The sequence below is a fragment of the Mustela lutreola genome, chromosome 1 (assembly GCF_030435805.1).
Source record: "Mustela lutreola isolate mMusLut2 chromosome 1, mMusLut2.pri, whole genome shotgun sequence".
Lineage (NCBI taxonomy): Eukaryota > Metazoa > Chordata > Mammalia > Carnivora > Mustelidae > Mustela > Mustela lutreola.
This window is the reverse complement of record NC_081290.1, coordinates 238,347,873-238,369,839: the sequence shown is the minus strand read 5'-3', so window position 1 is coordinate 238,369,839 and position 21,967 is coordinate 238,347,873. Positions and strand designations below refer to the sequence as shown.

At 50.7% G+C, this 21,967-nt stretch overlaps 1 protein-coding gene across 7 annotated transcripts in view; it reads right to left on the bottom strand.

Annotated features, from left to right (window-relative positions):
- PPFIBP2 (PPFIA binding protein 2) overlaps window positions 1-19,452 on the bottom strand; it is a 145,734-nt gene extending 126,282 nt beyond the window's left edge. For 4 of the 7 annotated variants that reach the window (XM_059135023.1, XM_059134988.1, XM_059135005.1 and 1 more), the window contains exon 1: window positions 19,134-19,452. Coding sequence is in view for 4 of the 7 variants with exons in the window: in XM_059134988.1 (XP_058990971.1) it covers window positions 19,134-19,205 (72 nt within the window). In the remaining 3 variants the exon portion in view is untranslated. The remainder of the gene's footprint in view (window positions 1-19,133) is intronic. The other 3 variants (XM_059134995.1, XM_059135033.1, XM_059135042.1) reach the window with 3 other exon arrangements.
- Between the last annotated feature and the right edge of the window lie 2,515 nt (window positions 19,453-21,967).

The window sequence follows — 21,967 nt, the reverse complement described above, 5'->3', positions numbered from 1 at the left end:
AATGTTATTGATCTACCAAGGGCCCAAACTCTTTCATCTTTCATCCACGTTAATTAGAATGTAGACGTTGCTTGTAGACCCAGGCCTCTATCTGGGTCCAAATGGCAGAGCCAACAAAATTTGGCTTTTACCAACTTCGACTTCAGAAATGCATAAAATAATGGTCCAATTTTAAAGTGGTCATAATACTCCTTTGAGAGAAGAAAAACATCATTTCCCTGAAATTCCCATTGTCTCTAAAATTAAGTTCGGATGGCAATTCAGTGCGGATGTCAACTTGACAATGTCACCAGCTCAACAGGCAAGTCATAGGTAAAAATCTTCCATGGAAGTGACTTGCGAAGAGAAGATGAGCTTCAAAAATCGACCATTTGCCGATCATTTTGTGGATAGTAAGGCTCAATGTGACACGCACTCATTCAAGCGGACAGACAGTCAAAGGGAAGCTGCTAGGTGCCTGGCACCATGGAGGCCCCGGGGATTCCAGAAAGACACATGTGTGCAACAACACAGCACCCAGTGCCCCCCCCGGGGGGGAGGGAAGCTGAGCACGCACAGAGCAAGGCAGCAGGAGGAAGGAGTGACGAGTGCAGTGTGGGTGACTCCAAAAAGCGTCAGAGAGGACAGTATGCAGAAATGCGAAAGGAGAAAGGAGTGTGAGTACCCTAAGGTATGCTGGGGAGCAGGTGTGTGCACGCATGCATGTTGTGTGTGTGTGTGTGTGTACACACTCATGTATACCCATAGCCTGGCATGACCAGAGAACTGGAAGAGTGAGAGCAAATGAAGTTAGGACCAGTTTATGAAGGGTCCCTCGCTTTACCCCTTCTACAACCTGACCTTTACACATCAGGCAATGGGAGTCACTGCCAGGAAGCCTCCCATCCTTTTCCAGCAATAATGGAGCAGGATGCAAGGACCTTCTCCCTGAGAAGAACCAGGCCATGGCAGCCTGTCCCCTCCGCTGATAACCTCAGGAGCCCTCCCACACCCTCCCCTGACTCCATTTCTCCTTCAGCACCCCGTCATTCTGGACAGCAGGATGGGGCCCTGCCACAGGTCAGCAATCAACACACAGGACCATCTCCTGACACCACCCAGGCACCTCCCCAGCTCAGAGCACCTCTGAATCATGAATCACCCCCATCTCCCCTTGCCTGGGGAGGGAGATCTTTAATCTGGCACACCCTTCCTACCAGACTCCCCTCAGTGCACTACCACATCTTTTACTGGTGAGAAACAGAGTCCCTCACTTCCCCTTCTCTCCTCCTCAGACTTCCCCTAATCAAACCCCACCGGAGGCCCAGCCTCTCCATGGTTCCCTCTCTAACCTTAATCTGTCTTTCTCCCCTCTCCCATTCCTTCCTCTTGACCCACACAAACATTAAAGCCTCTGCTTTCCTAAAACACTTCCTTCGGGTACCATCTCACGATGGTACCTTGGCTTCCCTGACAAAGCACTCACCTCCTGTTCTCTCTGGTACCTCCTGCCATGAGGTCACTGCAGTGCCCTGCTACGGTCCCTCCCCCCGCCAAGCCACGTGCACTCTTACTCCTGTGACAGGCAGCAAGGGATTGTTTTCCCTGGCTTCTCATCCATACCCAAACCCCACCCCCACTGTACTCTTCCTTGGGCATTTGGGACAAAACACTCTATGGGTTCTTCCAGGTCCTCCCCCTTCACTAAATGTCCTGTGGGCTGGATTCTGTGCTCAGCTCTCTTCCTGTTTCTTCTGCAGTCGATCCTTGGGCAATCTGTATTTCATCTCCATGTTGAGCACTAGTTAACACCAGACTACCTTGGTAAGCTCCAGACTGAAGTATCCAAATGTTCCTCAGTCTTCTGGCCATTTCTAAGTAGCCCCAGAGATGCAGCACAATCAGAAACTCTCTCAGCGTGGTCCTCTCTCCATGGAGTAGCTCCTTGTCTGCTTGACCTGCACGCCCCGCATTCCCCTGGGACCCTCCCTGGCCTTTCCACAGCAAACAGGTGCCAATGGATTGCTCCAGGCAGGGAGCTCCATCTACCCCCAACCCCCTAGCTACCCAGCCTATATCCAGGTATCAGAATCTTAGCCTTGGAGGGCCTCCTCTCACCTGAGCCATACTTGGCCTCTCTCACAGCAATCCAGACTCCTGAGTCTGGCATCTAAGACACCTGTTAGCTGACCCCAAACTGTCCTGGACACACGATGGTAATAATAATGGCTGCTACTTCATAAAAACACCCGTTCTGCCCTGAGCTAAGCATGGATAGGTGTCTCCTGCCTCAATATTCATAACTGCTGTTATCCAAATTTTAGAGAAAAGGAAACTGGAGCTTGCAGAGGTTAAGCAACTGGTCAAATCCCACATCCTGGAAGCAGTGAAGATGGGTCTGAACCCAGGCAGTCCAACTCTAAGGTCAAGTTCTTGCCACTCTGCAGCCCTTCCTCACCAAGCCTGGCCACTTCCAACTGCATTCTTCTGACCTCCTGACACTCCAGCCATAGGAGAGCAAGCATTCTCCTTCTGCTATGCCTTTTTCACACTGTCTCTCAAGCTAAAGGTCCCTTCTCAAAAAAAAAAAAAAAAAAAAAAAAAAAAAAAAAGAATAAATAAAATAAAAATAAAGGTCCCTTCTCTAGTCTCTGTCCATCAAAACTCATTCAAGGCGATTCTCCTTTCTCCAGGACAGCATTCCCACTCCCCCCTGCCCACGGGCACCTCTGCTGGCTCACAACCCATGCTTACACCTCCATCTGGGTTCTTTCCTGTTGCCATGGAGACATGCAATAGGGCTGACATTCTCCTTCTTTGACCTTGCCTCCTGGGGGCAGCTAAGTACCTGACAGAGGGAATGGGGGAAGGAACCCAGCACCTGTGGCTCAGCCCCACCCTTCCCACTCTTTTTGCAGAGTGGCCTTGCCCCAGGGAAGTGGCCTGCCCCCAGCAGGAGGCAGTCATCTAGGTCTCTGACCCAGGTGGATATGCTAACTGAGGAAAGGGACGCACTGGGAACCCTACTGATGACAGTCTCTCAACACCTTTATGAGCCCCACAGCTAGTATCTTAGTCTCTGTCTGACTGACTCCTGCTCTTATTTTTCATCTGGTGCCAAACCCAGAGGACATTTAAGTAGTCTAAACAACTACCAAACACCCAGTAACCTGGGTCACTCTCAGTGAAGGACGACAAAGTAGCACTGGCCATAGGACTGGTCAGTGCTGGTCTGTAGGGCACACTGGTGACTGGTGCACCATCTCGTCTCTAGCAAGGAGGACCCATAGCAGCTTGGGGGAACACCCCTACCATCCACACAGTGCCCTCTGTCTGGGAGCCCGGCTTCCCAGCAACCTGCAGAGGATCCTGTAGCATCCTTCAGTGAGCAGATAAGAAGGGTGTCCAACCCTGCCAACTGCCCTCCCAAGCCGTCCACACCTCACCTGTCCCCTGGCAGACAGAACCTTACCCACTGATAAGAACTGCTAGCAGTGTACTTCCTCAGCCCAGAACACAGAGAAAGCTGCCCTCACTTCCCTTCTCACAACAGAGAACACACACACGTGTGCACAATTTTACCTCTGAGGAGGAAAAAATGGACATAAAGTCATTTCAATGCCTCAACCTGATGACAGACTCAGAGAAATGATTCCAATGTAGCCTCGGCTTGAATATGTTCAAAAAGCTTCATTGCAAAAATTATCTCCTACAAGGGCACCTGGGTGGCACAGTCAGGTAAGTGTCTGACTCTTGGTTTTGGCTCAGGTTGTGATCTCAGGGTGGTAAGATGGAGCCCCGTGTCCGGCTCTGCGCTAGCACAGAGTCTGAGATTATTTCTCTCTCTTTCTCCCTCTGCCCCTCCTGCTCATGTGCACTCACTCTCCCTTTCCCTCTATCTCAGAGATAAAGAAATCTTTAAAAAAAAATTATCCCTTACAAATATAAAAACCAAGGACTTATTGTTGAAGCTGGTTGATGAGTAAGTTGATTCATTACACGGTTCCTTCTACTTTTGTGTGTTTGAATTTTTTTTTATAACAGAGGGGCTTTTTGTTGCTCGTTGTTTTTTTTAAAATCTAGCACTTAGGGATCTGAGCTTTTCCAGAGCAGGGCATGGGATTCTACCTTACCTTGCTGGGGACCAACAGAACCAGAACTGAGGTTTGAACCTAAATTCCTGGTGACACAGACGCAGGGCCATTCAGGCTCCCTAAAGGACCTACCACCTGACCAAATGCTCAGCCCACCCTCATTCAGACCCTCATCATCTCTCCCTCCCATTGCTAAAGTTGCCTCCTCTAGGCTTCCTGCTTCTGGCTGACTCTCCTTCAACCCATCTTTCCCAGAGCAGGCAGGGTATGTTTCGTAATGCCGATGGCACTACTCCTCTGCTCCCAAACTCTCCATGGCTCCCCACTGCTTCAGGAACAAAGCTGTATTCCATAGCTCAGCTATCCAAGTCCTCCTGTGAGACTGACCCTCCCAACTGCACTTCTCACCATGTTCTCAGTTCAGCCCCCCAAGCCACTTCCTACTCCCTAAATACAGAAGGATTTCCCTGTGTTCTCTCTTTCCTGTGTGGGATGCTTTTCTCCAGCCATACTTTCAGATCTCACATATTCTAAGGCCTTCTCAACAGGCATCAACCCAAGGAAGCCTTTCCGGACACCATTACCCTGGGGCCTGAAGGTGTTGGTGCTTCCCTTTCGTTCTGCCACACTTGGTACTCACTTTTATCATCCCACTTACAGCTCTGGTTATACAAATTCTCGGTATGTCTGTCTCCCCTTCAAAATTAAGATGCTTGAGAGCAGGGAGTATATGCTATTTGCCTTTCTATCCTCAGAGCCCAGCAATGAACCTGACAAAGGCAGACACTCAGGAAACGCTGGCTGACACAAAATGTTAAGTGTGAGCACTGAGTGGAGGGCAAAGGGAGAAGGGTGTGTAAAAGAGAGACCTTGGCTAGTTTTCTGAATAAGGGTGGGGGGTGTCTACAGCAGCCTCTCCCCTCTCACTCTCTCTACACATAAGGCCCCTCTCTTTGTGGCCTGACAATCAGAGGCTAGGAGGACTGGCCATGGTCGGCGCTGGCATGACTGAGAGACAACGGATGAACTCAAGGATATTTCCACAGAAACAACGGGAGAAGACGATGTAACTTCCCCTAACAGATGATAAAACCAGGCATTTCTCCTTATTCTATTATTTTCGAATGCTAGGCAACAAGAAAAAAAAAAAAAAAAACACACATCTGAATTGGCGAGTTTTCTTGTCATCTAGAATGTTCAGGGGCCTGATAGCCTGTAGCCAGCTACCTCCTACGAGCCTCCCGAGCTGCCTGGCGAGGAATACAGACCCCAGAATTTGGCAGTCTCTGGATAAACATGAACTGCATTAATCAAAATTTATTCTGTATTTTGAACCTTCATTTCAACACTTGTCAAACAGTTTAATTTGGAATCATTGCAATAGTTTTCCTTTTGCATTAGACCAGTAGGAGACAAAAAATTTTCCTGAAGTCAGGCTGTGTGTGCTGGCAACAAGAGCCTGGCTCTGGCCTCTGTCAGAGGAGAAGGGGGCTTCCTCTGCACGCCCAGGCTGGAGGGTATTAGTAGGGTATTAGCAGCTCTGTCTTCACTGGAGGGCTGAGGCCATGTGGGAGCCAGATGAAGACAGCACACAGAACCCACGGCTGCTAGAGAGCCCAGACAACCAGGGAACTTGCCTAGCCTGGGCCTACCTGCCTCTCCCACTCCTTGGCAGGACCAGCACCGAGTGCCTCTCCATCCTTCACTGCACATGGAGGCTTGTTCACTGAGGATTCTGAAAAATACCCTGTTATAGGCCAAACTGTATCCCCTTCCTCAAATTTTATGTTGAAGTCTAACACCCAGGACCTTAGAAAGTGACTGTATTTAGAAGTAAGTTCTTTAAAGAGATAACTAAATTAAAAAGAGGTCATGGGGTGGGCCCTAATCTAATCTGACTGGTATCCTTATAAGGACACAGACATATACAGCGGAAAGACCATGGGAGGACACAGGGAGGTGACCATTTACAAGCAGGCCTCAGAAGAAACCAACCCTGTTGACACCCTGATCTTGGACTTGTGGCCTCCAGAACTGTGAGGGAACCAATTTCTGTTGTTTCGCCAGCCAGTCTGTGGAGCTTTGTTACAGCAGGCCCAGAGGGCTAGTGCATGCCCCAGTCTGATACTGGCCGCACCAACCTGTTGCAACAAGGCAGCCTCCTGTCCGGAGATGTGGGGCTCTGTTCCCATCCAGACCTGCTCCCTTCCCTCTAAGTCTGAGGAAGACTTTGCTTTGCATCTTCAGACCTTAAACAACATCCAGGTATTGAGAGTCTCTAACAGTCCTTTATTTATCTTTTTGTAAGTCAGCCCTGTGTAAGGCATGCCCAGGGAGTGAGGCCACCAGCAAGGCCAGACTGGTATCTCTAAGAAGGAAACCCTTCTAGATGCTGTAGCCTGACCAGCAACCTGTCGAGCCTCATTCAAGGAACCAAGCACCTTAGACCCAGCCATCTTTGCCTCCACCCAGTTCAACAATTCCAGTCTGTGACAAAGGGGGGAAGGAGGGGCAGGCCCCAGCCCCTCAGCTCAGCTCACCCATTACAAAACATCTGCCACCAGGATTGCTTCCCTCCCCCAACAGCACTTAGGCCAGAATGATTCAGGGACTTTCCCAAGAAAAGTGATCCAGGAATCCCCCATTCACGCACACAGTCCCTCAGATCAAGGACAAGTTGGCTAGAGAATTACATTGTATTCGGGTCTCCCCTCTCTGGAGGCCCACAAGGTCTTCTCCTAGACGTCTGTCAGTCTGACCCCAGGGGAGTGGGAGCATCTACAAGAGCTCCTGGGGACCTCTCTCCATCTTCCACACTTCTTGTCCACAAAGCAGGGCTGTTCTCCCGGGGGAGATACCTGAGCAGGGCCTGAGACTCAGGGCGAAAGGTATAGAAAGGGGCCCCAGCAGGGGAAGGCAGCACAACAAGAGGCCCCTCCCGACCCACCCCTGTTCTGAGCCTGAACTCCTGTACTCCTTTCCTTACCCCCAAGGAGTGGAGCAGGAGGCAAGAGAGAGAGTCCAAGCTTTGCAGTCACACTGACTGGGGCTTAAATCCTGCCTCTGCTACTCACGGCTAGGTTAGTTTTGACCTTGGGTAATATATATTAACCTCTCAGGTTACTGTGTAACGAAGATAATAATGTCTGCCTCACACTGGGTGGGTCAGAGGGTTAGCAGAGAGGACAGAGTAAATCAGCTGGCCGGGAGCCTGGCCCCGTAAACAGGCAATGCTCGCCTCTCCCTCTTAGAGAATATGGCCCTAACTGCAGTATTCCAACAGATGGATTTAGCCAAGACCCCTGATGGGGTGAGGGGGAATGAGGGGGAAAAATATATGACACTGACTACCTTTGAGAAGTTACCAAATCCCTCAGAGCCAGCCCCCCACGTGGCAGCCCGGGGCTCCACACTCAGTACCCCTGCTGTGGGCCTTCAGTGTCTGTCTAGCAGTATCTGAAAGGAAGGTCCAGGCCACCAGCTCTTCCGGAGCAGAAAGTTTCCTACTGATCTGATCGTGTGCTTCCTTGTACCGCCCCTTGGCACCTTCCTCAGCCATTGCATCGGGGGCCCCTGGGCATCCCACTTAGGGACGGTGAGCAGGCATATGTTCACAAGCCACTGTGGGCAGGCACCTGGGAGAGAGCCGGCGAGCGGGGAGGCAGATCTGGGAGACCCCAAACACAAAGGCTACAGCTAAAGCCAGGCTCCAGGGGTCAGGGACAGGAAGGGCCATTCCTGACCACATTCGTGGAGCAGGAAGCCCCTGGCCCTGGGCACTGGCATCAAGAGAGCCCCTTTAACTCAGAGGTGTCAGAGGCAGAAGATGGTCAAGCTGTACTGGTGTCCCAGAGAGTCCCCACCGTTGCTCCCCGTGGACATCACACTTCCAGGACACCTACAGCCAAGCAGGCAACTGCCCCTGGAGACACTTGGGGAAGGTTTGCACACACACAGCAGGTCACAGTGAAGCAACAAGAGATGTGTCTCCTGTAGCCTGCAGAAACCTTGTCATGAACGCCATCCCTCATTCAACTGTCACAAGATTTATTTAAAATTCTCTGTCAAATACAACATGACAGTTGAGTACTGGATTTGTGACCCTGATGCAGCTCTTAACAGTTTTCAAAGGGCTCCTGATTCACAGGGAGGATGCGGAGGGAGAGCTTTGTCTCACCTGCAGTCCCATTAACACGAGATCCCAAGTCACTGCAGCTCAGATATTACCCGAATGGCACCCCAGCCTCCCTGAGGTGGTCTTCTCAGGCTCTTGTCTCTGGGCTGAGGGGAAGCATCCCACTGGGCAGCCGGAAGGACCCCAGGTCCACCCTGAGGAAGCAGGGTGCAGCTGCCAGGGCCAGATCTGGGTTCTGAGCTCTGCTGCAGGGAGGAGGGGAAGCCACGCTGAACACAGGATGGGGTTCTGGGCAGACCTGATCAGCAACATGGACTGGCTGGCTCTATGGTTTACAAGGTAAGGAAGAACCCCAACTTCAGCAGGCGGCCACTACCAGCACCCACCTGCTCAGAGCCTGAACATGCCTGGTGGAAACAATGCTCTCCTTCACGCAGCATCCAGCCCCCACTCCATGCTCCTGCACGGGCAGGCTCTCTGCCCGCTTACTGAGCTGTGCTGGCCCCTCCTCTCCACCCACACCCCCACCTGGGTTCCTGCGGAGGCTCTTCTGACTCCCATCCCTCACCCCACCTTTCCAACCCACCCCAGAGTACCCCCTTTAGTGCCGACACTCTGGGGTCCCCAGCCAGGCAGTCCACATTACTGATCAGGTCCCCAGTAGATGAGGTGGGCTGTAAGCAACCTGTTACTAATGACAGTAGCTAAAGCCAAGAAGCTTTTTGTATAAATTAGAGAAGATCCCAGGTTATCTTGCCCCATTCTAATATACTTTATTGAGTGCGTGGAATTCAGCCAGGAAATCAGCAACTGCCTATAGAGCTCAGGAAGTAACAGTTTCTACGACACTATGCAACCGCCTCTATTTTAGAAATTTATCTCTAAATAGGTCTCTCTGTGTGTACGTATATATTTACTGGGGCTAACTACGTGTCCTTAATCTGGCCAAGTCCACCAAGCGCTTCTCACAGGTTAATGTCATCTGACACGTGCAGCCCGAGTGGCTTCCTGCCCCAGCATGAAGGCTTGATCTTTGTGGTAAACTTAAGACTCTGAATAATCTGACCTTTCAATGCGGTGGCAAGATAGAATGGAAAAAACATGGGCTTGAGGATCAGGTAGACTGGGCCCAAGTCTTATTTCAGCCTCCTGCCAGCTGGAGAACCTTGGGAAAAGTCACTTTTCCTGAGTCATTTTCCTCTTCAGTGGGGACTTAATAAATGATGATTTCTAATCCCCAGTTCCCTGTATAACCCCACTCCTTGGTTACACCAAACCAAACCACTGGCTGTTGTCCACATATGCTCTTTAATTTACCATTCCTCTGGTTTTCTTTGTCCACTGCTGTCCCCTCTGCTAGAAATACCGTGGACCCAGAGAAAGGGGTGTCTCTGGTCCCTCTGTTTCCTTCAAGACACATCTCAAAGGCTACCTCCTCAGCAAACCAAGTGCCCCAACCTCTTCTCTGAATGTTCCCCGTGTTCTCTCTGTGGTTAGCATTGCCAATTTTGAGGAAGGCGTACAATCCTGAAGTTGGACCCAAGCAGTGGACATGTCTTACTCATCTCAGGTTCCTGCAGTCCTCAGCACAGATGGTCAAAAATCATTCGGTGACTGAAATATTAAATGAGGTCATGAGTCTCCTGGCTCCAGAGCACTTAGAATTAGGCTCCACCTTTGTTCCTAAAAGGGGGAGTTGCCCCGGATCCAGGGGGCCGGTTCTGACTTGAGGGCCTCCATGGCCTCCCTCCCTGCCACCCAGGTCAGGAGAGGATACTCCTCAGGCATCCACGTTGCTTAACCACAGCGCTCTCCATCCTCCACCCACGCACCCCACCCGAAACCTCAGCCTAGCTGAATAAGGCCCCACTGCCCACAGCCCTTCCTGGGCAAATCTTGGGGCTGGAAGCTGGCTCTGGGGCCCAGACTGCAGACAGACAGTTAAACTTCCCAGTGTCGTCCCCACTGCCTTCCTAGATGGCTCTCTCCTATATCCACCATCCCTTCTTCGATGCTGCAATCCCAGTGCCTCAGACCACATGGCCCGGGTTCTTCAGACACCAGGATGCTGTGTTCTTGAAATCTTCGAGGGGTGACCCTGAGTCTGCAAGAGGCTTCAAGCCCCGTGAGGGGGCTGGGCCAAGGCAGGTATCCGCAGAGAATATACAGAGTATAATCACTTCTTCGGGATCCCAGGCCTCGAGTTTCAGGTCACAAAACCATTTTTCCTCAGAGCCTTTCCTCTCTCCCAGGCCATTACTGAGCAGGACTTCAGCCTGTAACTTGGGCCAGAGAAGGTCTTACACAACTTTGGGACCACGCTTCCCAGCCTCCTGCCTTCGTTCCACCTCAGAAGCCAACCATCTCCACAATCCTGCTGCACTTTCAGTTCAAGCTCTTAGAAAACCCTGCCTCCCCTGCAATTTGGCCAACTTCTCTCTAGTGAAGACCACTTGGACAACACCTTCTTGAGGTAAGACTGCAACACAGGCTCTGAGACCTTGCCCTCAAGATAAGCTTGAGTTATGCAGAATTTCTTACCCCACAAAACTTCTCACAAAGAACTGAAATCTGCCTCCTCCTTAATTCCCTCTGCCGTCCCCACCACGGACCCCCAACTCTACCCTCTGAGCAACACAGAACAAGATGGCTCTGTCCCCAAGCTGAAAATCACAATCACAGCCCCAGTGTCTTCCTATCAGTCCTTAGGTCCTTTCAAAGCTTGCAGGACACAGACTCTGGCTTTGGGGCACTAAACACCCCTCTTCCACCTGCTCCCAGAATGTGGTGTGTCCAGTTTTGGCCAGTACAGAAAAAAGAGGGATGATCTTCTAGCAAGGTCTAAAGCCAGGACTTCTATTAATGAACCAGGCTGACTTCTATGGGCTTTTCCATGTGGCCAGGTAGGAAACCTACACCACTGATTTTTGAAGTCTACAGATAGGACTATGCACTTCCCCCTACCACATCTCATTGAGCTGGTTTGGGTTTTCAGTCTTCCCTGCTGCCTTTATGCTGTACATTGGTGACCAGCCATCTGAAACCAGGCTGTTTCCCACCAGTCATGCACTTCTGCCTCTTGGACTTCCGGCTCACCTCCACCATGGCTGTCCTTTTGAGTCACACCTGGAGGCCCAGGGAATGCTCCTTCCCTGAGATTTTAGAATGAGTCCTCTAGATGATATGTCACTCTTCTTGACAAAATATTCTCTTCCAGGCTTCCTGAGAAGAGGACAACATGATAACAACCCCAACTGCTGACTACGTAGGCTATGCCAAGCACTGCAATCCACAATCAACACTACGTGTATCACCTCATTAAAATCTTCACCAGAAGCCAATGGAACAAGCTTCTTATTGTTCCCAATGAACAGATGAAGAACTTAAAGCTCAGGGTAGCAACAGCAAGTCCATGAAGAGTGGCCTTGAAAGGGAGGCTGTACGGTTCGAAATCTACACACTTGAGCAAGTGGGGTCCCTCGGAGATCAGGGAGGCCCTCACGGTGGAGGAAGGTGGGAGCCCGCCATGCTGGGAGGCTGGGGGCAGTAGGCAAGACTCGTCTCCTCATCTCCAGAAACAAGACAATAATCCCTGCCTGAGGCATTGTGCGGGCCCAGTGAGCTGGCGCAGGGAAAACCTAGACAGACACACGGGGTGGTGGTGGTTGTTACTGTGTGAGTGCGCTGCATCGAAGAACCAGATGTCTTGGCTGATCACAGGAAGAGCTTATGTAATAAAACTTTTTCATGACATCCCGTCAAGGTCAGGTGTCAGAGCCAAGAATGATTCCTCTGCTTTGGTAAAATGTTGAATTAGAAGAATCTGCCTTTCTTGCCCAAATTCAAGTTCTAACCCTGCTCCTACTGCAGCCCCCTCTCCCTGATCCTCTCCTGCCTCCCATTACCCGCCCTGGTCACTTACTTAATCCAGAGCCAGATACCACACTTCTGGTATGCCCAAGACAGTCCTGCTACCCCACATCCCACCCAGCTCAGCATCTGTCTGCCTCCTTTCACACTCAAAAGTATCCCAATTTCGACAATAAATTAAATCTAATACTTGGAGGGTTTTTTTTGTTTGTTTGTTTTTACAAAAAAAAAACACTTGAATTTTCTGGCACCTATTTCCCTCCCATATGATGGGAGTAGTATCACTCATCTCGTGAGACAAGCCCTTTGTAAAATCCACCAAAGCGGGGCGCTCCCCCTCTCCTCCCTCTGGAGGCAGCTTTCTGGGGGTCCCCCCGTGCACCCACAACTCTGCTGTCTTCATGAAGCAGTGCAGTGTCCAGCTAGCTGTTCCCGCCAAAAGCTCCTTGAGTCAGGGGAAATGAGGGAAGGAAAGCGCTGCCCCTGGAAAGAGAGCAAGTGCCACATGCACATGTAGGAAAGAAAGGGAGCTCATTTTTGGAGTTCTGGCCTGAGCTGCAGCTCTGCCCGTCTCTTTTCCCCAATTCTGACAATAGGCCTCTTGGCTCCTACAGGCGTACCTCTCTCTCCCCCTCCCTCCCTCCCTTCCTTCCTCTTTCTCTCTCTCTCTCTCTCTCTCACACACACACACATGCACACGCATGCACGCACATACGGTCTGTCAGCCTCAGGAGTTCTTTTTGGCAGAGTCTTCCGGGCTCTTCTGCCAGAAGCAGGTTGCAGACGTTTGCTAAGACCTCTGGATACCAGTGCAGTCCCAGGAGTGGCCCTCCCAGTCAGAGCCGTCCCTGCCCAGCTGAGAGGCCCAGCCACATGCAACTAGTATATTCCAAACACGCACAGAAGTCGCCGCCGTGGACTGATGCATTTGCCCGAGAGTCAGGGCAGGAGTCTGCACTCTGTGCCCCGAGGACACTCCCAGCAACCATTAAGCCATGGCTATCCCTGGGCAGACAGAGAGCAAGCCCAGGATCCGGATCACCCCTTCCCTCTGCCTGTCCTCATCAGCAGGAGGAAACAGATTCACCCCAAGCAGAGCCACGTGGGACCTGCTCGGCAGCTACAGGCCAGAGGGGAGAGGCTAGGCTACCATCACTCCCCTTAGCCTCACCTGGGTTAACAAGCTGTTCTGGAGATTTGTCAGAAGGCCCTCCACCCACCCACCTCTGCATGAGTCATTCCTGAGACACGGACAACCCAGATCTCAAGTCTGCAATCTCTAGCTGTCCTTTACCGTGGATGAGCAGCTCTGCATACATTTTTCTTTCAGTAAAAATAAATTAATTAATAGCAAAAACCAAAAACTCAAAACAAGATAAGGCAGAAACTTCCCAGATGCAGCTATATAGTTCCAAAGAGCCACGAGGCTTGACAAGTTTTCCCTCTAGGTTGAATTCCAGCACTCCTTGTCTTCGTTTTCCTTTGGCAATGACCACACACCAGGCAATACTCTAAATGATTCTCATGCGTTAACCCAGCTCTGTCTCATCAAACTAAGGTGACCACTGACCCATAGGAAAGGCAGAATCTGCCCCGGGGAGGCTGGGGGCGAAGGAGCACCGCCAGGCATAAAGGTGTAGAAGGGAGAGGTGAGGAAGAGAGGAAATGCAGCCTCCGGCCACGGAGTCTCGAGGCAGCATTGCAGATTCTAGATAAGGTCCTCTCCCCTCACGGGACAGCTAGGGCCCTCCACCAACCATCTGGATCCCTGACACAGGCCCTACACAAGGGCCTATGCTCAGAGCCACCCACCACCCCCACTCCACCACACCACAGCCAACTTCTACTGACTGATTGGATGGGTCCCTAAAATTTGCCAAGGGTTTGAAAAAGGGTTTGGGTCTTAGAATTCATCCTTCTGGAGAACTGAGAGAGGGGTGGGTATACTCCCAGAAAATCCATTTAGTACATATTACCCACACTGAGCACTAACAAGTGTGGGTGTCCATGCCATAAAGCACTCCCTGCTCCCCAATAGCCCACACACGCCTGGGTCACAGGACAGAGAGGACTCAGGAGCCTTCACACCTACATTGGCCTTGGCCACCACAGATATTTCTCTTCTGAGTCCTTGACCTGGAAGATTCCAGGCTTAGCTATTCTGCAGACTGAATTCACCCCAAACCTGGTCTCTTTCCTGTTTTTCACTGCCTAATGGAATCTCCATCTGGACCTTCTGGCAGCTCTACTCTGGCCAACTCATGGTGCTCCAAAGGATAAAGCCCCAGGCCAGAGGGCCAGGCAGCCTGGGTTCTACCACCAGGAGAAGGTAACCCTAGATAGGTTCCTCTGGTAGCTTCACCATCCATGTGTGTATATGATGTGTGTCTATATATATGATGAAATAAAGTACCCACTTCTCTTCTGATTCCAAAAGGAACTAACCATCCTCACTTCCCTTCCCCCTTCCAAGAATCTCCTCCATGCTCTCATGCTACTGACAATGCCTCATTCTTCTCCCAGCACACTAGCACAAAGTGTCAGTGTCCCATTTGCTGCCTTTCCCTCTCCCTCAAATCCAATCACTCAATCCTGCAGGATTTCTTGGCAAGATTCTTCTCCATCTCCACTGCCACTGCCTTAATTCACATCCTAAGCTACCTCCATGAGTTATTCCAACAGCATACTCCACAGGAGGTTGCTTCCTATCCTTCCATGCTGCCCTTGCCAGCCCTGGATCATCCTGAAAGCAGAGATTTCTCCATGTCTTTTCCACACTGAAAGACCTTCAGGATCATGGGAATTAAAATCTCAGTTCTTTAGCCGCAGAGTTCAAGGCCTTCCATGACCTCACCCCAGCCTGACTCCAGTCTCACCTCGCCCAGGGTCCCCTCCCAACCCCACCCTCGACTCTAGCCCTATGGGCCACTCCTCACTGGGCCTGTCCCAGACTTTCAGGTTGTCCTCTTGCTTCTTCCCTCATCTCTGGTGCAAAAGGGCCTACCCCTTTCCGCCTCTTCCAGGGCAAACACAGCAAAAACAGCCAGCTCAGGGTCTGTGTTTAAAACAAACTCTTCCTGCACATCTGCTAAGTGTAGGGCTGCACCCAAGGACTGATGGAGGCCTGGAGCAGCTCACAGTCTGGAGCAGGTGTGGACAGAGATAATGCAAATGAAGTGCCTAAGTATCACAGCTGAGTTCTCTATGTATGCCCCAGAGAGAAGAGTCCCAGTGCCTTGGAGATGGGAGGAAGAGAGGGGTTTCAAGGGTTTGATTTGCATCCTGAAGTTTTAATAAGAGTTCATTCATCTCACAGAGTGAGACCTTTCCATGAAGACCTTTCCAGGAAGAGCACATAGCATGTGCAAAGATGGAGAGACATATAAGACAGAAACTGGTGAGCTACTCAGTTTGGGGAACAGTAGGGATACAGCTGTGAGCTACAGTACTGCCAGTCTTTGCAGGGCCTTCAGTGCCAGACAAGGATGCCACACTTTATCCTACCAAGGAGGCAATGCTACCCCATCTTGTGGAGACCTTCCATCCACAGGTATATTCCAGGGCCCAGATGACTGCACCACGTGGAACATGGTGATTAAGAGCCTGCATCTCTGTGTGCATAAGCATGGATGTGACAGACAAGAGGAAATGAAAGCAAGAATTGAGAGGACCCCAAAATAGGAATTACCTTGGAGTACTAAGTAGAAGTCATGGGTTTCCTGAAGACAAACTGACAGTTCACAGAACCCTGGAAAATTGCAAGGCCAGAAGGAGATCTGGGTCTGAAGCGAAACGACTGCTCTAGGACAGCATCTCCTAGATTCTTTACTGAGTGTGTCAGAGATAAGAATGGATGTCCTGAAGATCCCCAAGGGCGAATTAAGACCAGGTTTTCGGAGTTTAAAAGGGACACAGCCCGCCCTTCTGAGACCACCTGTGGATTCTTGGAAAACTGAGACCCAGAGGTGCCACCAAGTGTTGAAACCAAAGAATGACACCAGGAAACAAAGTGGAATGGCTCTGAGGAGGAAGCAGGAAAAACAGTGACTCAGGACACCAAGCTGCCAAAAGCTTGCAGTCTTGCCCACACCAAGTGGTGACAATGTCACATCTTCCCTCGCCCCCCCACCAGGGGTCACTTCTTGAATGGGGCGCAGTCTGGGAATTTACTAAATGTTTAGATGGTTCGTTAGCTGCATTCATACTAGCTTTTCCTTCTCCTGTGTTGCAAAAGGGGAGCCACCAGAGGATGTAGAGCAGGGAAGTGTTATGAACAGATATGTATTTCAGGAAAAAAATTTTTTTCAATGGCCACGTCAAAACCAATTTCCAAATTTTACAACAAATGTTATAGCCTCAAGGGCATGCCATTCTTCTCCAAAGCTGAATTCTCTCAGAATTATTTCCCCCTCCTCACTTCTACAAGCTGTGCAGTCACTCTAAAAATAGACACCAGCACTCCCTGAACCCTTGGCCATAGATTCCATCTCTCTAGAGTCTCTCCTACCTGTCCCAATCTTTCAGGCCCAATAGAAGGCCTTCCCATTTCTATCCTGATTGACCTTCAACGTCCTAACTAGACCCCCCTCCCTGTGCCTGCCCCCTCCACCGCCACTCCTTCCCACAGCACAGCCACAGTGGGCTTGAGCAGGCCCCACCTTGGCCCTCACTGGAATCCCCAGGGGAAACTTGGAAACACCACGCCAGACCCAGACCCACTTCCAAATAGTTTAAAAGCTCCCCAGGTTTGCAAACAACAGCCCTTAATCCTTGCCAGAGACAGTGAAGGGCACCACCCTAGAACTTTTTAGAAATGTAGGTCAGATCCCAGAGGCAGACCTAGGAGTCAGAATCTGCATTTGAACAAGATCCCCTAGTGCTCTTAAGCTTGTTAAAGGTTGAGAAGCTCAGCTTCAAGGTGTTGCCTGATCATTCAGTTCACAAATATTTCCTGGATTTTCTCCACATCAGGCCATGGGTTAGGATGGCCAAGGACCAAGGTCCTGGACTTTGAGAAGCTCACCAAGAACCATCAGTCAATCTCTTGCTTAAAATCTCTCATTGGCTACCATGTTTTCCAATTCTGGACTTCTGCCTTCAAAGCCCACTGGGGCCATGCTTCATCCTTGTCACCAGCTTTACTGCCCAGCACTCACCCAGTTGGGCCACTTGCCACTTCTCATGGCTAGCTGGTGTTTGCCTGCCTGCACAGCTCTCAGCCCACACCACGCTCTACCCGTCTCTGCCTGGAGACACCCGTCCAGGAGAAATCCTCTCACTCCCAGGATAAATCCATCACACAAGTCATCCACTTGAAATTATCCCAGATCTTCCCAGGTCAGATGAAAGATGGGAATTCCTGCAGCACCTGGGTGGCTCAGTCTGTTAAGCATCTGCCTTCCATTCAGGTCATGATCCCAGGGTTCTGGGACTGTACCACACTGGGTTCCCTGCCCAGTTGGGAACCTGCTTCATCCTCTCCCTCTGCTGCTCCCCACCCCCACTTGTTCTCCTTCTCTCTCTCAAATAAATAAATAAAATCTTAAAAAAAAAAAAAAAAAGAAAGATAGGAATTGCCACAACTCTTTTCTCTTCCCTCTCTCGTTGCATTTATCTCACTCATTCTGCTCAGTCTTAGAGCCACCACACTTGCCACACTGTCCTAGCAGAGATCATGATTCTCAGTTTGTCTCCTCAGTATTATATACAATAAATGCATTAATATAAATATTATATTAATATAGTTATATTACAATATAACATAATTAGGTGATATATTATCGATAATATAAAAAATTAATATAAATATTAAACACAAAATATATTATAATACAATAATTATAACTGGCACATCATCAAATCTCTAAGTAAAAATAATAATGTGTTCATAAAATCATGGATGGATGGAGTAAATGAGTAATTCATGTCTCTCATTTCCCACTTCAAGGTCGTTTAAATATGAATTTAAGCAGAATACTAATGGGCTGCCTCTCAAGTCCCAAAGAAAAACAATCTCTAAATTAAATGCTATTTTGTGTTTTCTATATTCTCTCTCTATATATATATATTCTATATATTGCTATATTCTATATTTTCTATATTATAATCAAAGACAGAACATACTGAAGATGAATTTTGTGCACAGTCAACTACCTTTCTGTAGTTGGGCATTTAACTTCACAAAATGCAACATAAAATTTGTAAACACTTGAGATTTGTATTATGATCAGTTAAGGAACTGGGAAAGGAAAGAAACAGATGAAGAGAAAGATAGGATGTGGACTTAGAAATATGCAAAGAGGGATGGACCTGTACGACATAGCCAGCTGCTCTATAAGTAGAAATACAATATTCTGGGTCTGTTTTTTAAGAGGATTAAAGACTAGCTGGAATCCTTGTTTCAACCCCCTGCAAACTTTGGAAATTCTACTTTTTCAAAACATAGAATCATATTTTCATTTGAAGAAAAACTGCAGGTCTGGAGATTGGATGTCAGGAGGGAGAGGAGGAGCCCACTTTCAACTAGCACCTTCTCCATCTGGCAGTCTCCTGGGACGCAGTGGCTTGAGATTTGGGGCACGTTGCGTTTTCGCAATTACAGAGTTGGTCTCAGTAAAGGCGTTGCATCTGAACACACTCGAAGAGATGTTTGGGCAAACAGACCCTAAACCGGCCGACCACCGTGGGCTTTCTACATTACGCCGGTGCTTCGCTGACATACCGCACAGAAATGGGACTGGCCATCCCGCATCTCCAGGGCCAAGTTGGCACCTGCAAGGGCGCGCGGACTGTCTGTAAATTCCGGGCAGATTTGGGTGGAAATTCGGAGCAAATCCGCAGGAGTTATACCCTCCTCCCAGAATTCTGGCCAGGAAAGAGGAAGAGGGTTCCTGTTCTCTCGCCTGGGACACGCTCTGGGACCCTCACTGGCACTGACTCCCACTCCTCGGATGGTTCTTGAATCTGGGGGCTTTCGGTTCCCCAGGCAATGCCCCCGCGGGGGCTCCCGGTCTGGAACGCGCAGGGGACGTGGGGCGTGGGGAGAGCCCACTGACCTGGGTGCAGGGCTCCTGTCCGGGCGGATCAGGTGTGCGGGCCGCTCCCGTGTCCCTCCCACCTCCGAACATGAGAGGCGAGAACCGAGCTGCAGGCCACTGACCCACCGACCAACTGACCGACCAACCAGCGGACCGAGCGGCAGCGGCCCGGTCTGGAGCCCACGTGACGGGGGCGGGACCCACGGGAGGCTCGTCCCGGAGCGCCGGCTTTCTCCCGCCCTCCTTCCCTTGGGACCGCCCCTCAAATCCCCTTTCCTCTCCCGCGGCGCGGCAGCCGGCAGGGACCCGTCCGCCACCGGTTCCCTTTCCTCTGGGACCTGCCTCTTCAACCCCGCCCCTTCGAACCTGCTTTCGCCCCGTCTGCCCAGCCGCGGCCCCGCCCCCTGGAACGTGTTTAGAGTCCGCAAGCCCCGCCTCCCAGGAGGCTCCGCCCCAATCGGCCCCGCCCCACTCCTGTCACCTCCCTCTCCTGCACCCTTCCGGCCCCGGGGAGACCGAAGGGCGGGTCCCAGCGCTGGTGCTGTCAGTCCGCTGGGCTTCTCCAGCCCGTCAGCGTCGTTCCCCGGCCGTAGGAAATGGAAAGAAGGAAACGGAAAAGCAATTTGTATCGAGAACTGCAAACAGAGAAAAGCCACAGGAAGACCGATTAGAGGCGTACTCAGAACAGCAATCCTTTGGGTGTTCGGAGCTACCCCCCCGCCCCTCACCGCGCCGACGCGTGCGACGCAGTCCAAATTGAGGTTGGCCCGAGCTCTGCCTCGTTCCCGGTCTTTACAAAAAAACCGGTTGGAAGGCTCTGAGTCAACCTAGCTAGCGTCTGGGCGCGCTTGAACCCCGCTATCTGGAGTGGAGTTCCCCCTAGTGGTCAGCCCCAACCAAAGACATTTGCTCTGGGTCTTGGGAACAGCGAAGGACAAGAAGCACTTCCCGGTGCTCAGCACCAAGGCGGCATTCCCCAGACAAGAGAAAAGCTTTGGCACCTAGGACCACTCGAACAGGAGTGAATTCTAGAATCAGGGCAGGACTGGACCCTGGAGACTCAGTCCAACGCCTTCCCCCAGTGTATGGCCTGAATCCCCCTTGACTGTACTGCTAGGTTGTTGCCTTGCCTGGGCCTCCCAGGACAGGTTGCTCAGTTAAGCTGATTAAAATCCCTGTGGGCCGCAGATGGCATTGACACCGCAGACTCTGTCTGGCACAGTCCCCAGGTCTGGCAGGAGTCACTACAGCCGGGGCCTCAGTTTTAATCTACATTTTTACAGGCTGGACAAACTCCACAAGACACGTCTTTTTTCAAATTACCCTGGCTGTCTGAAATTACCAGAGCGCCCGGAAGACTTTTACGTGCGAACAGAACTTAAGCCACCACAGCAAATATGAGACTCTGGTCACTGTAGGAACGTGGCCAGAAGCAGACCAAAGGCAAAGCCAACAGAGGAAGGCTGGGGCCCACGAGAGTTGTGTTACAGCAGGACACCCTTCAGTTCTCTTTCACTTCCTTAAAATAGCAGCAGAGGCTTTTGTAGACCTAGGCGCTCTGGTTCACATGAGTTCATGGGTGTTTCCAAATCCCACAGGTTACTGCCCCAACGGACACACTGTCCTAACCATAGCCCCTAGAAAATGCGAATCTGTTCTAAGAACTACACAGCTACTTTTTATAAAAATTATCTTTAAAAATGGTCTAAGTCCCTGGCTCTCAAGCTTCTTCACACTTTTGAACCATTTGGGGAGAGGAAGCTTAAAACTACGGCTGTCTCGGTCCTACCTCCCGAGGTTCTGATTTAATGGTCTGGGAGTATGGCCTGGTATTGGGATCTTTAAAAGTTCCTCAGGTGATTCTTATGCTCAGTCAAGTTTAAGAACCACTGTCATAGGTCATAGGGACTTTCATCCTAAGATCTGACAAGCGACCCCAGAGCTGAACAGTTCACCAGAAAGAAGCCCGAAATGGTGCTTGTGGGCCCACGTGCTGTCCTGCCCTGAATCCCCGGGAAAAAAAGTGGCTCATTAACAGGGAGACAATGTCTTGACCTGAAAACGTGCTTCTACCTGCAAGAATTTAAAGCACCCGGGTGGGTCATTAGTGGCAGGCAGGGTACTCTTTAGAACTGTCGAATCCAGATGTATCGCAGACAAAAAGCAACCCTCCTCTGGGCCCATAAAGAACTCTGAGTGCGGGACCCACACATAATTCCACTCACCAAGAATCCCACTCAACCCTCCCCCTGAGGCAGCCCACATGCCTTACTCCGGTGAAATAGGTCATGTTATTTTACCCCCCAGGGTAGACGATGTCTGTAAACCCTTGGAGTGCGCCGCATGGCCATGTTTATGTATCCATACCTATATCCTTCCACAACAGATGGGGGCTGCGGGGCTTCTAGAACTGTGGGTAATTGTGCTGCAAGCACGGGGTGAGGGATTTCATTCTGCCAAATCTCTACGCAAATGCTCTGGGAGAAAAACGTCTCTTCATTGCCCGTGGTCCCACCCTGAGCTTGGCAGAGTTGGCAAAACAGCTGTGAGCACACAAAACAAGCCCTCTCATGTGACTAACCTGGAAAGACAGAGGCCTCAGCACATGACACGGACTGGCACCACAGCCCGCGCGGGTGACCCACACTGGGCTGAAGTGGACAAATGCGTGGGAAAGATTTAAAGAAGCCCCTCTGCAGCAGCACAGCTGTCCTCTGTCACCCGTGCCACTTCGCATGCCTGCTGTGAGGGAGTCACTGGCCCACGACCCGGCTTCTGTCCAGATTCCAGAAGCTTTCCCTCCCCAGGTCTCGGTGTGCTGGGGAGCTGAGCGCTTCCTGCCAGCTTGTCTG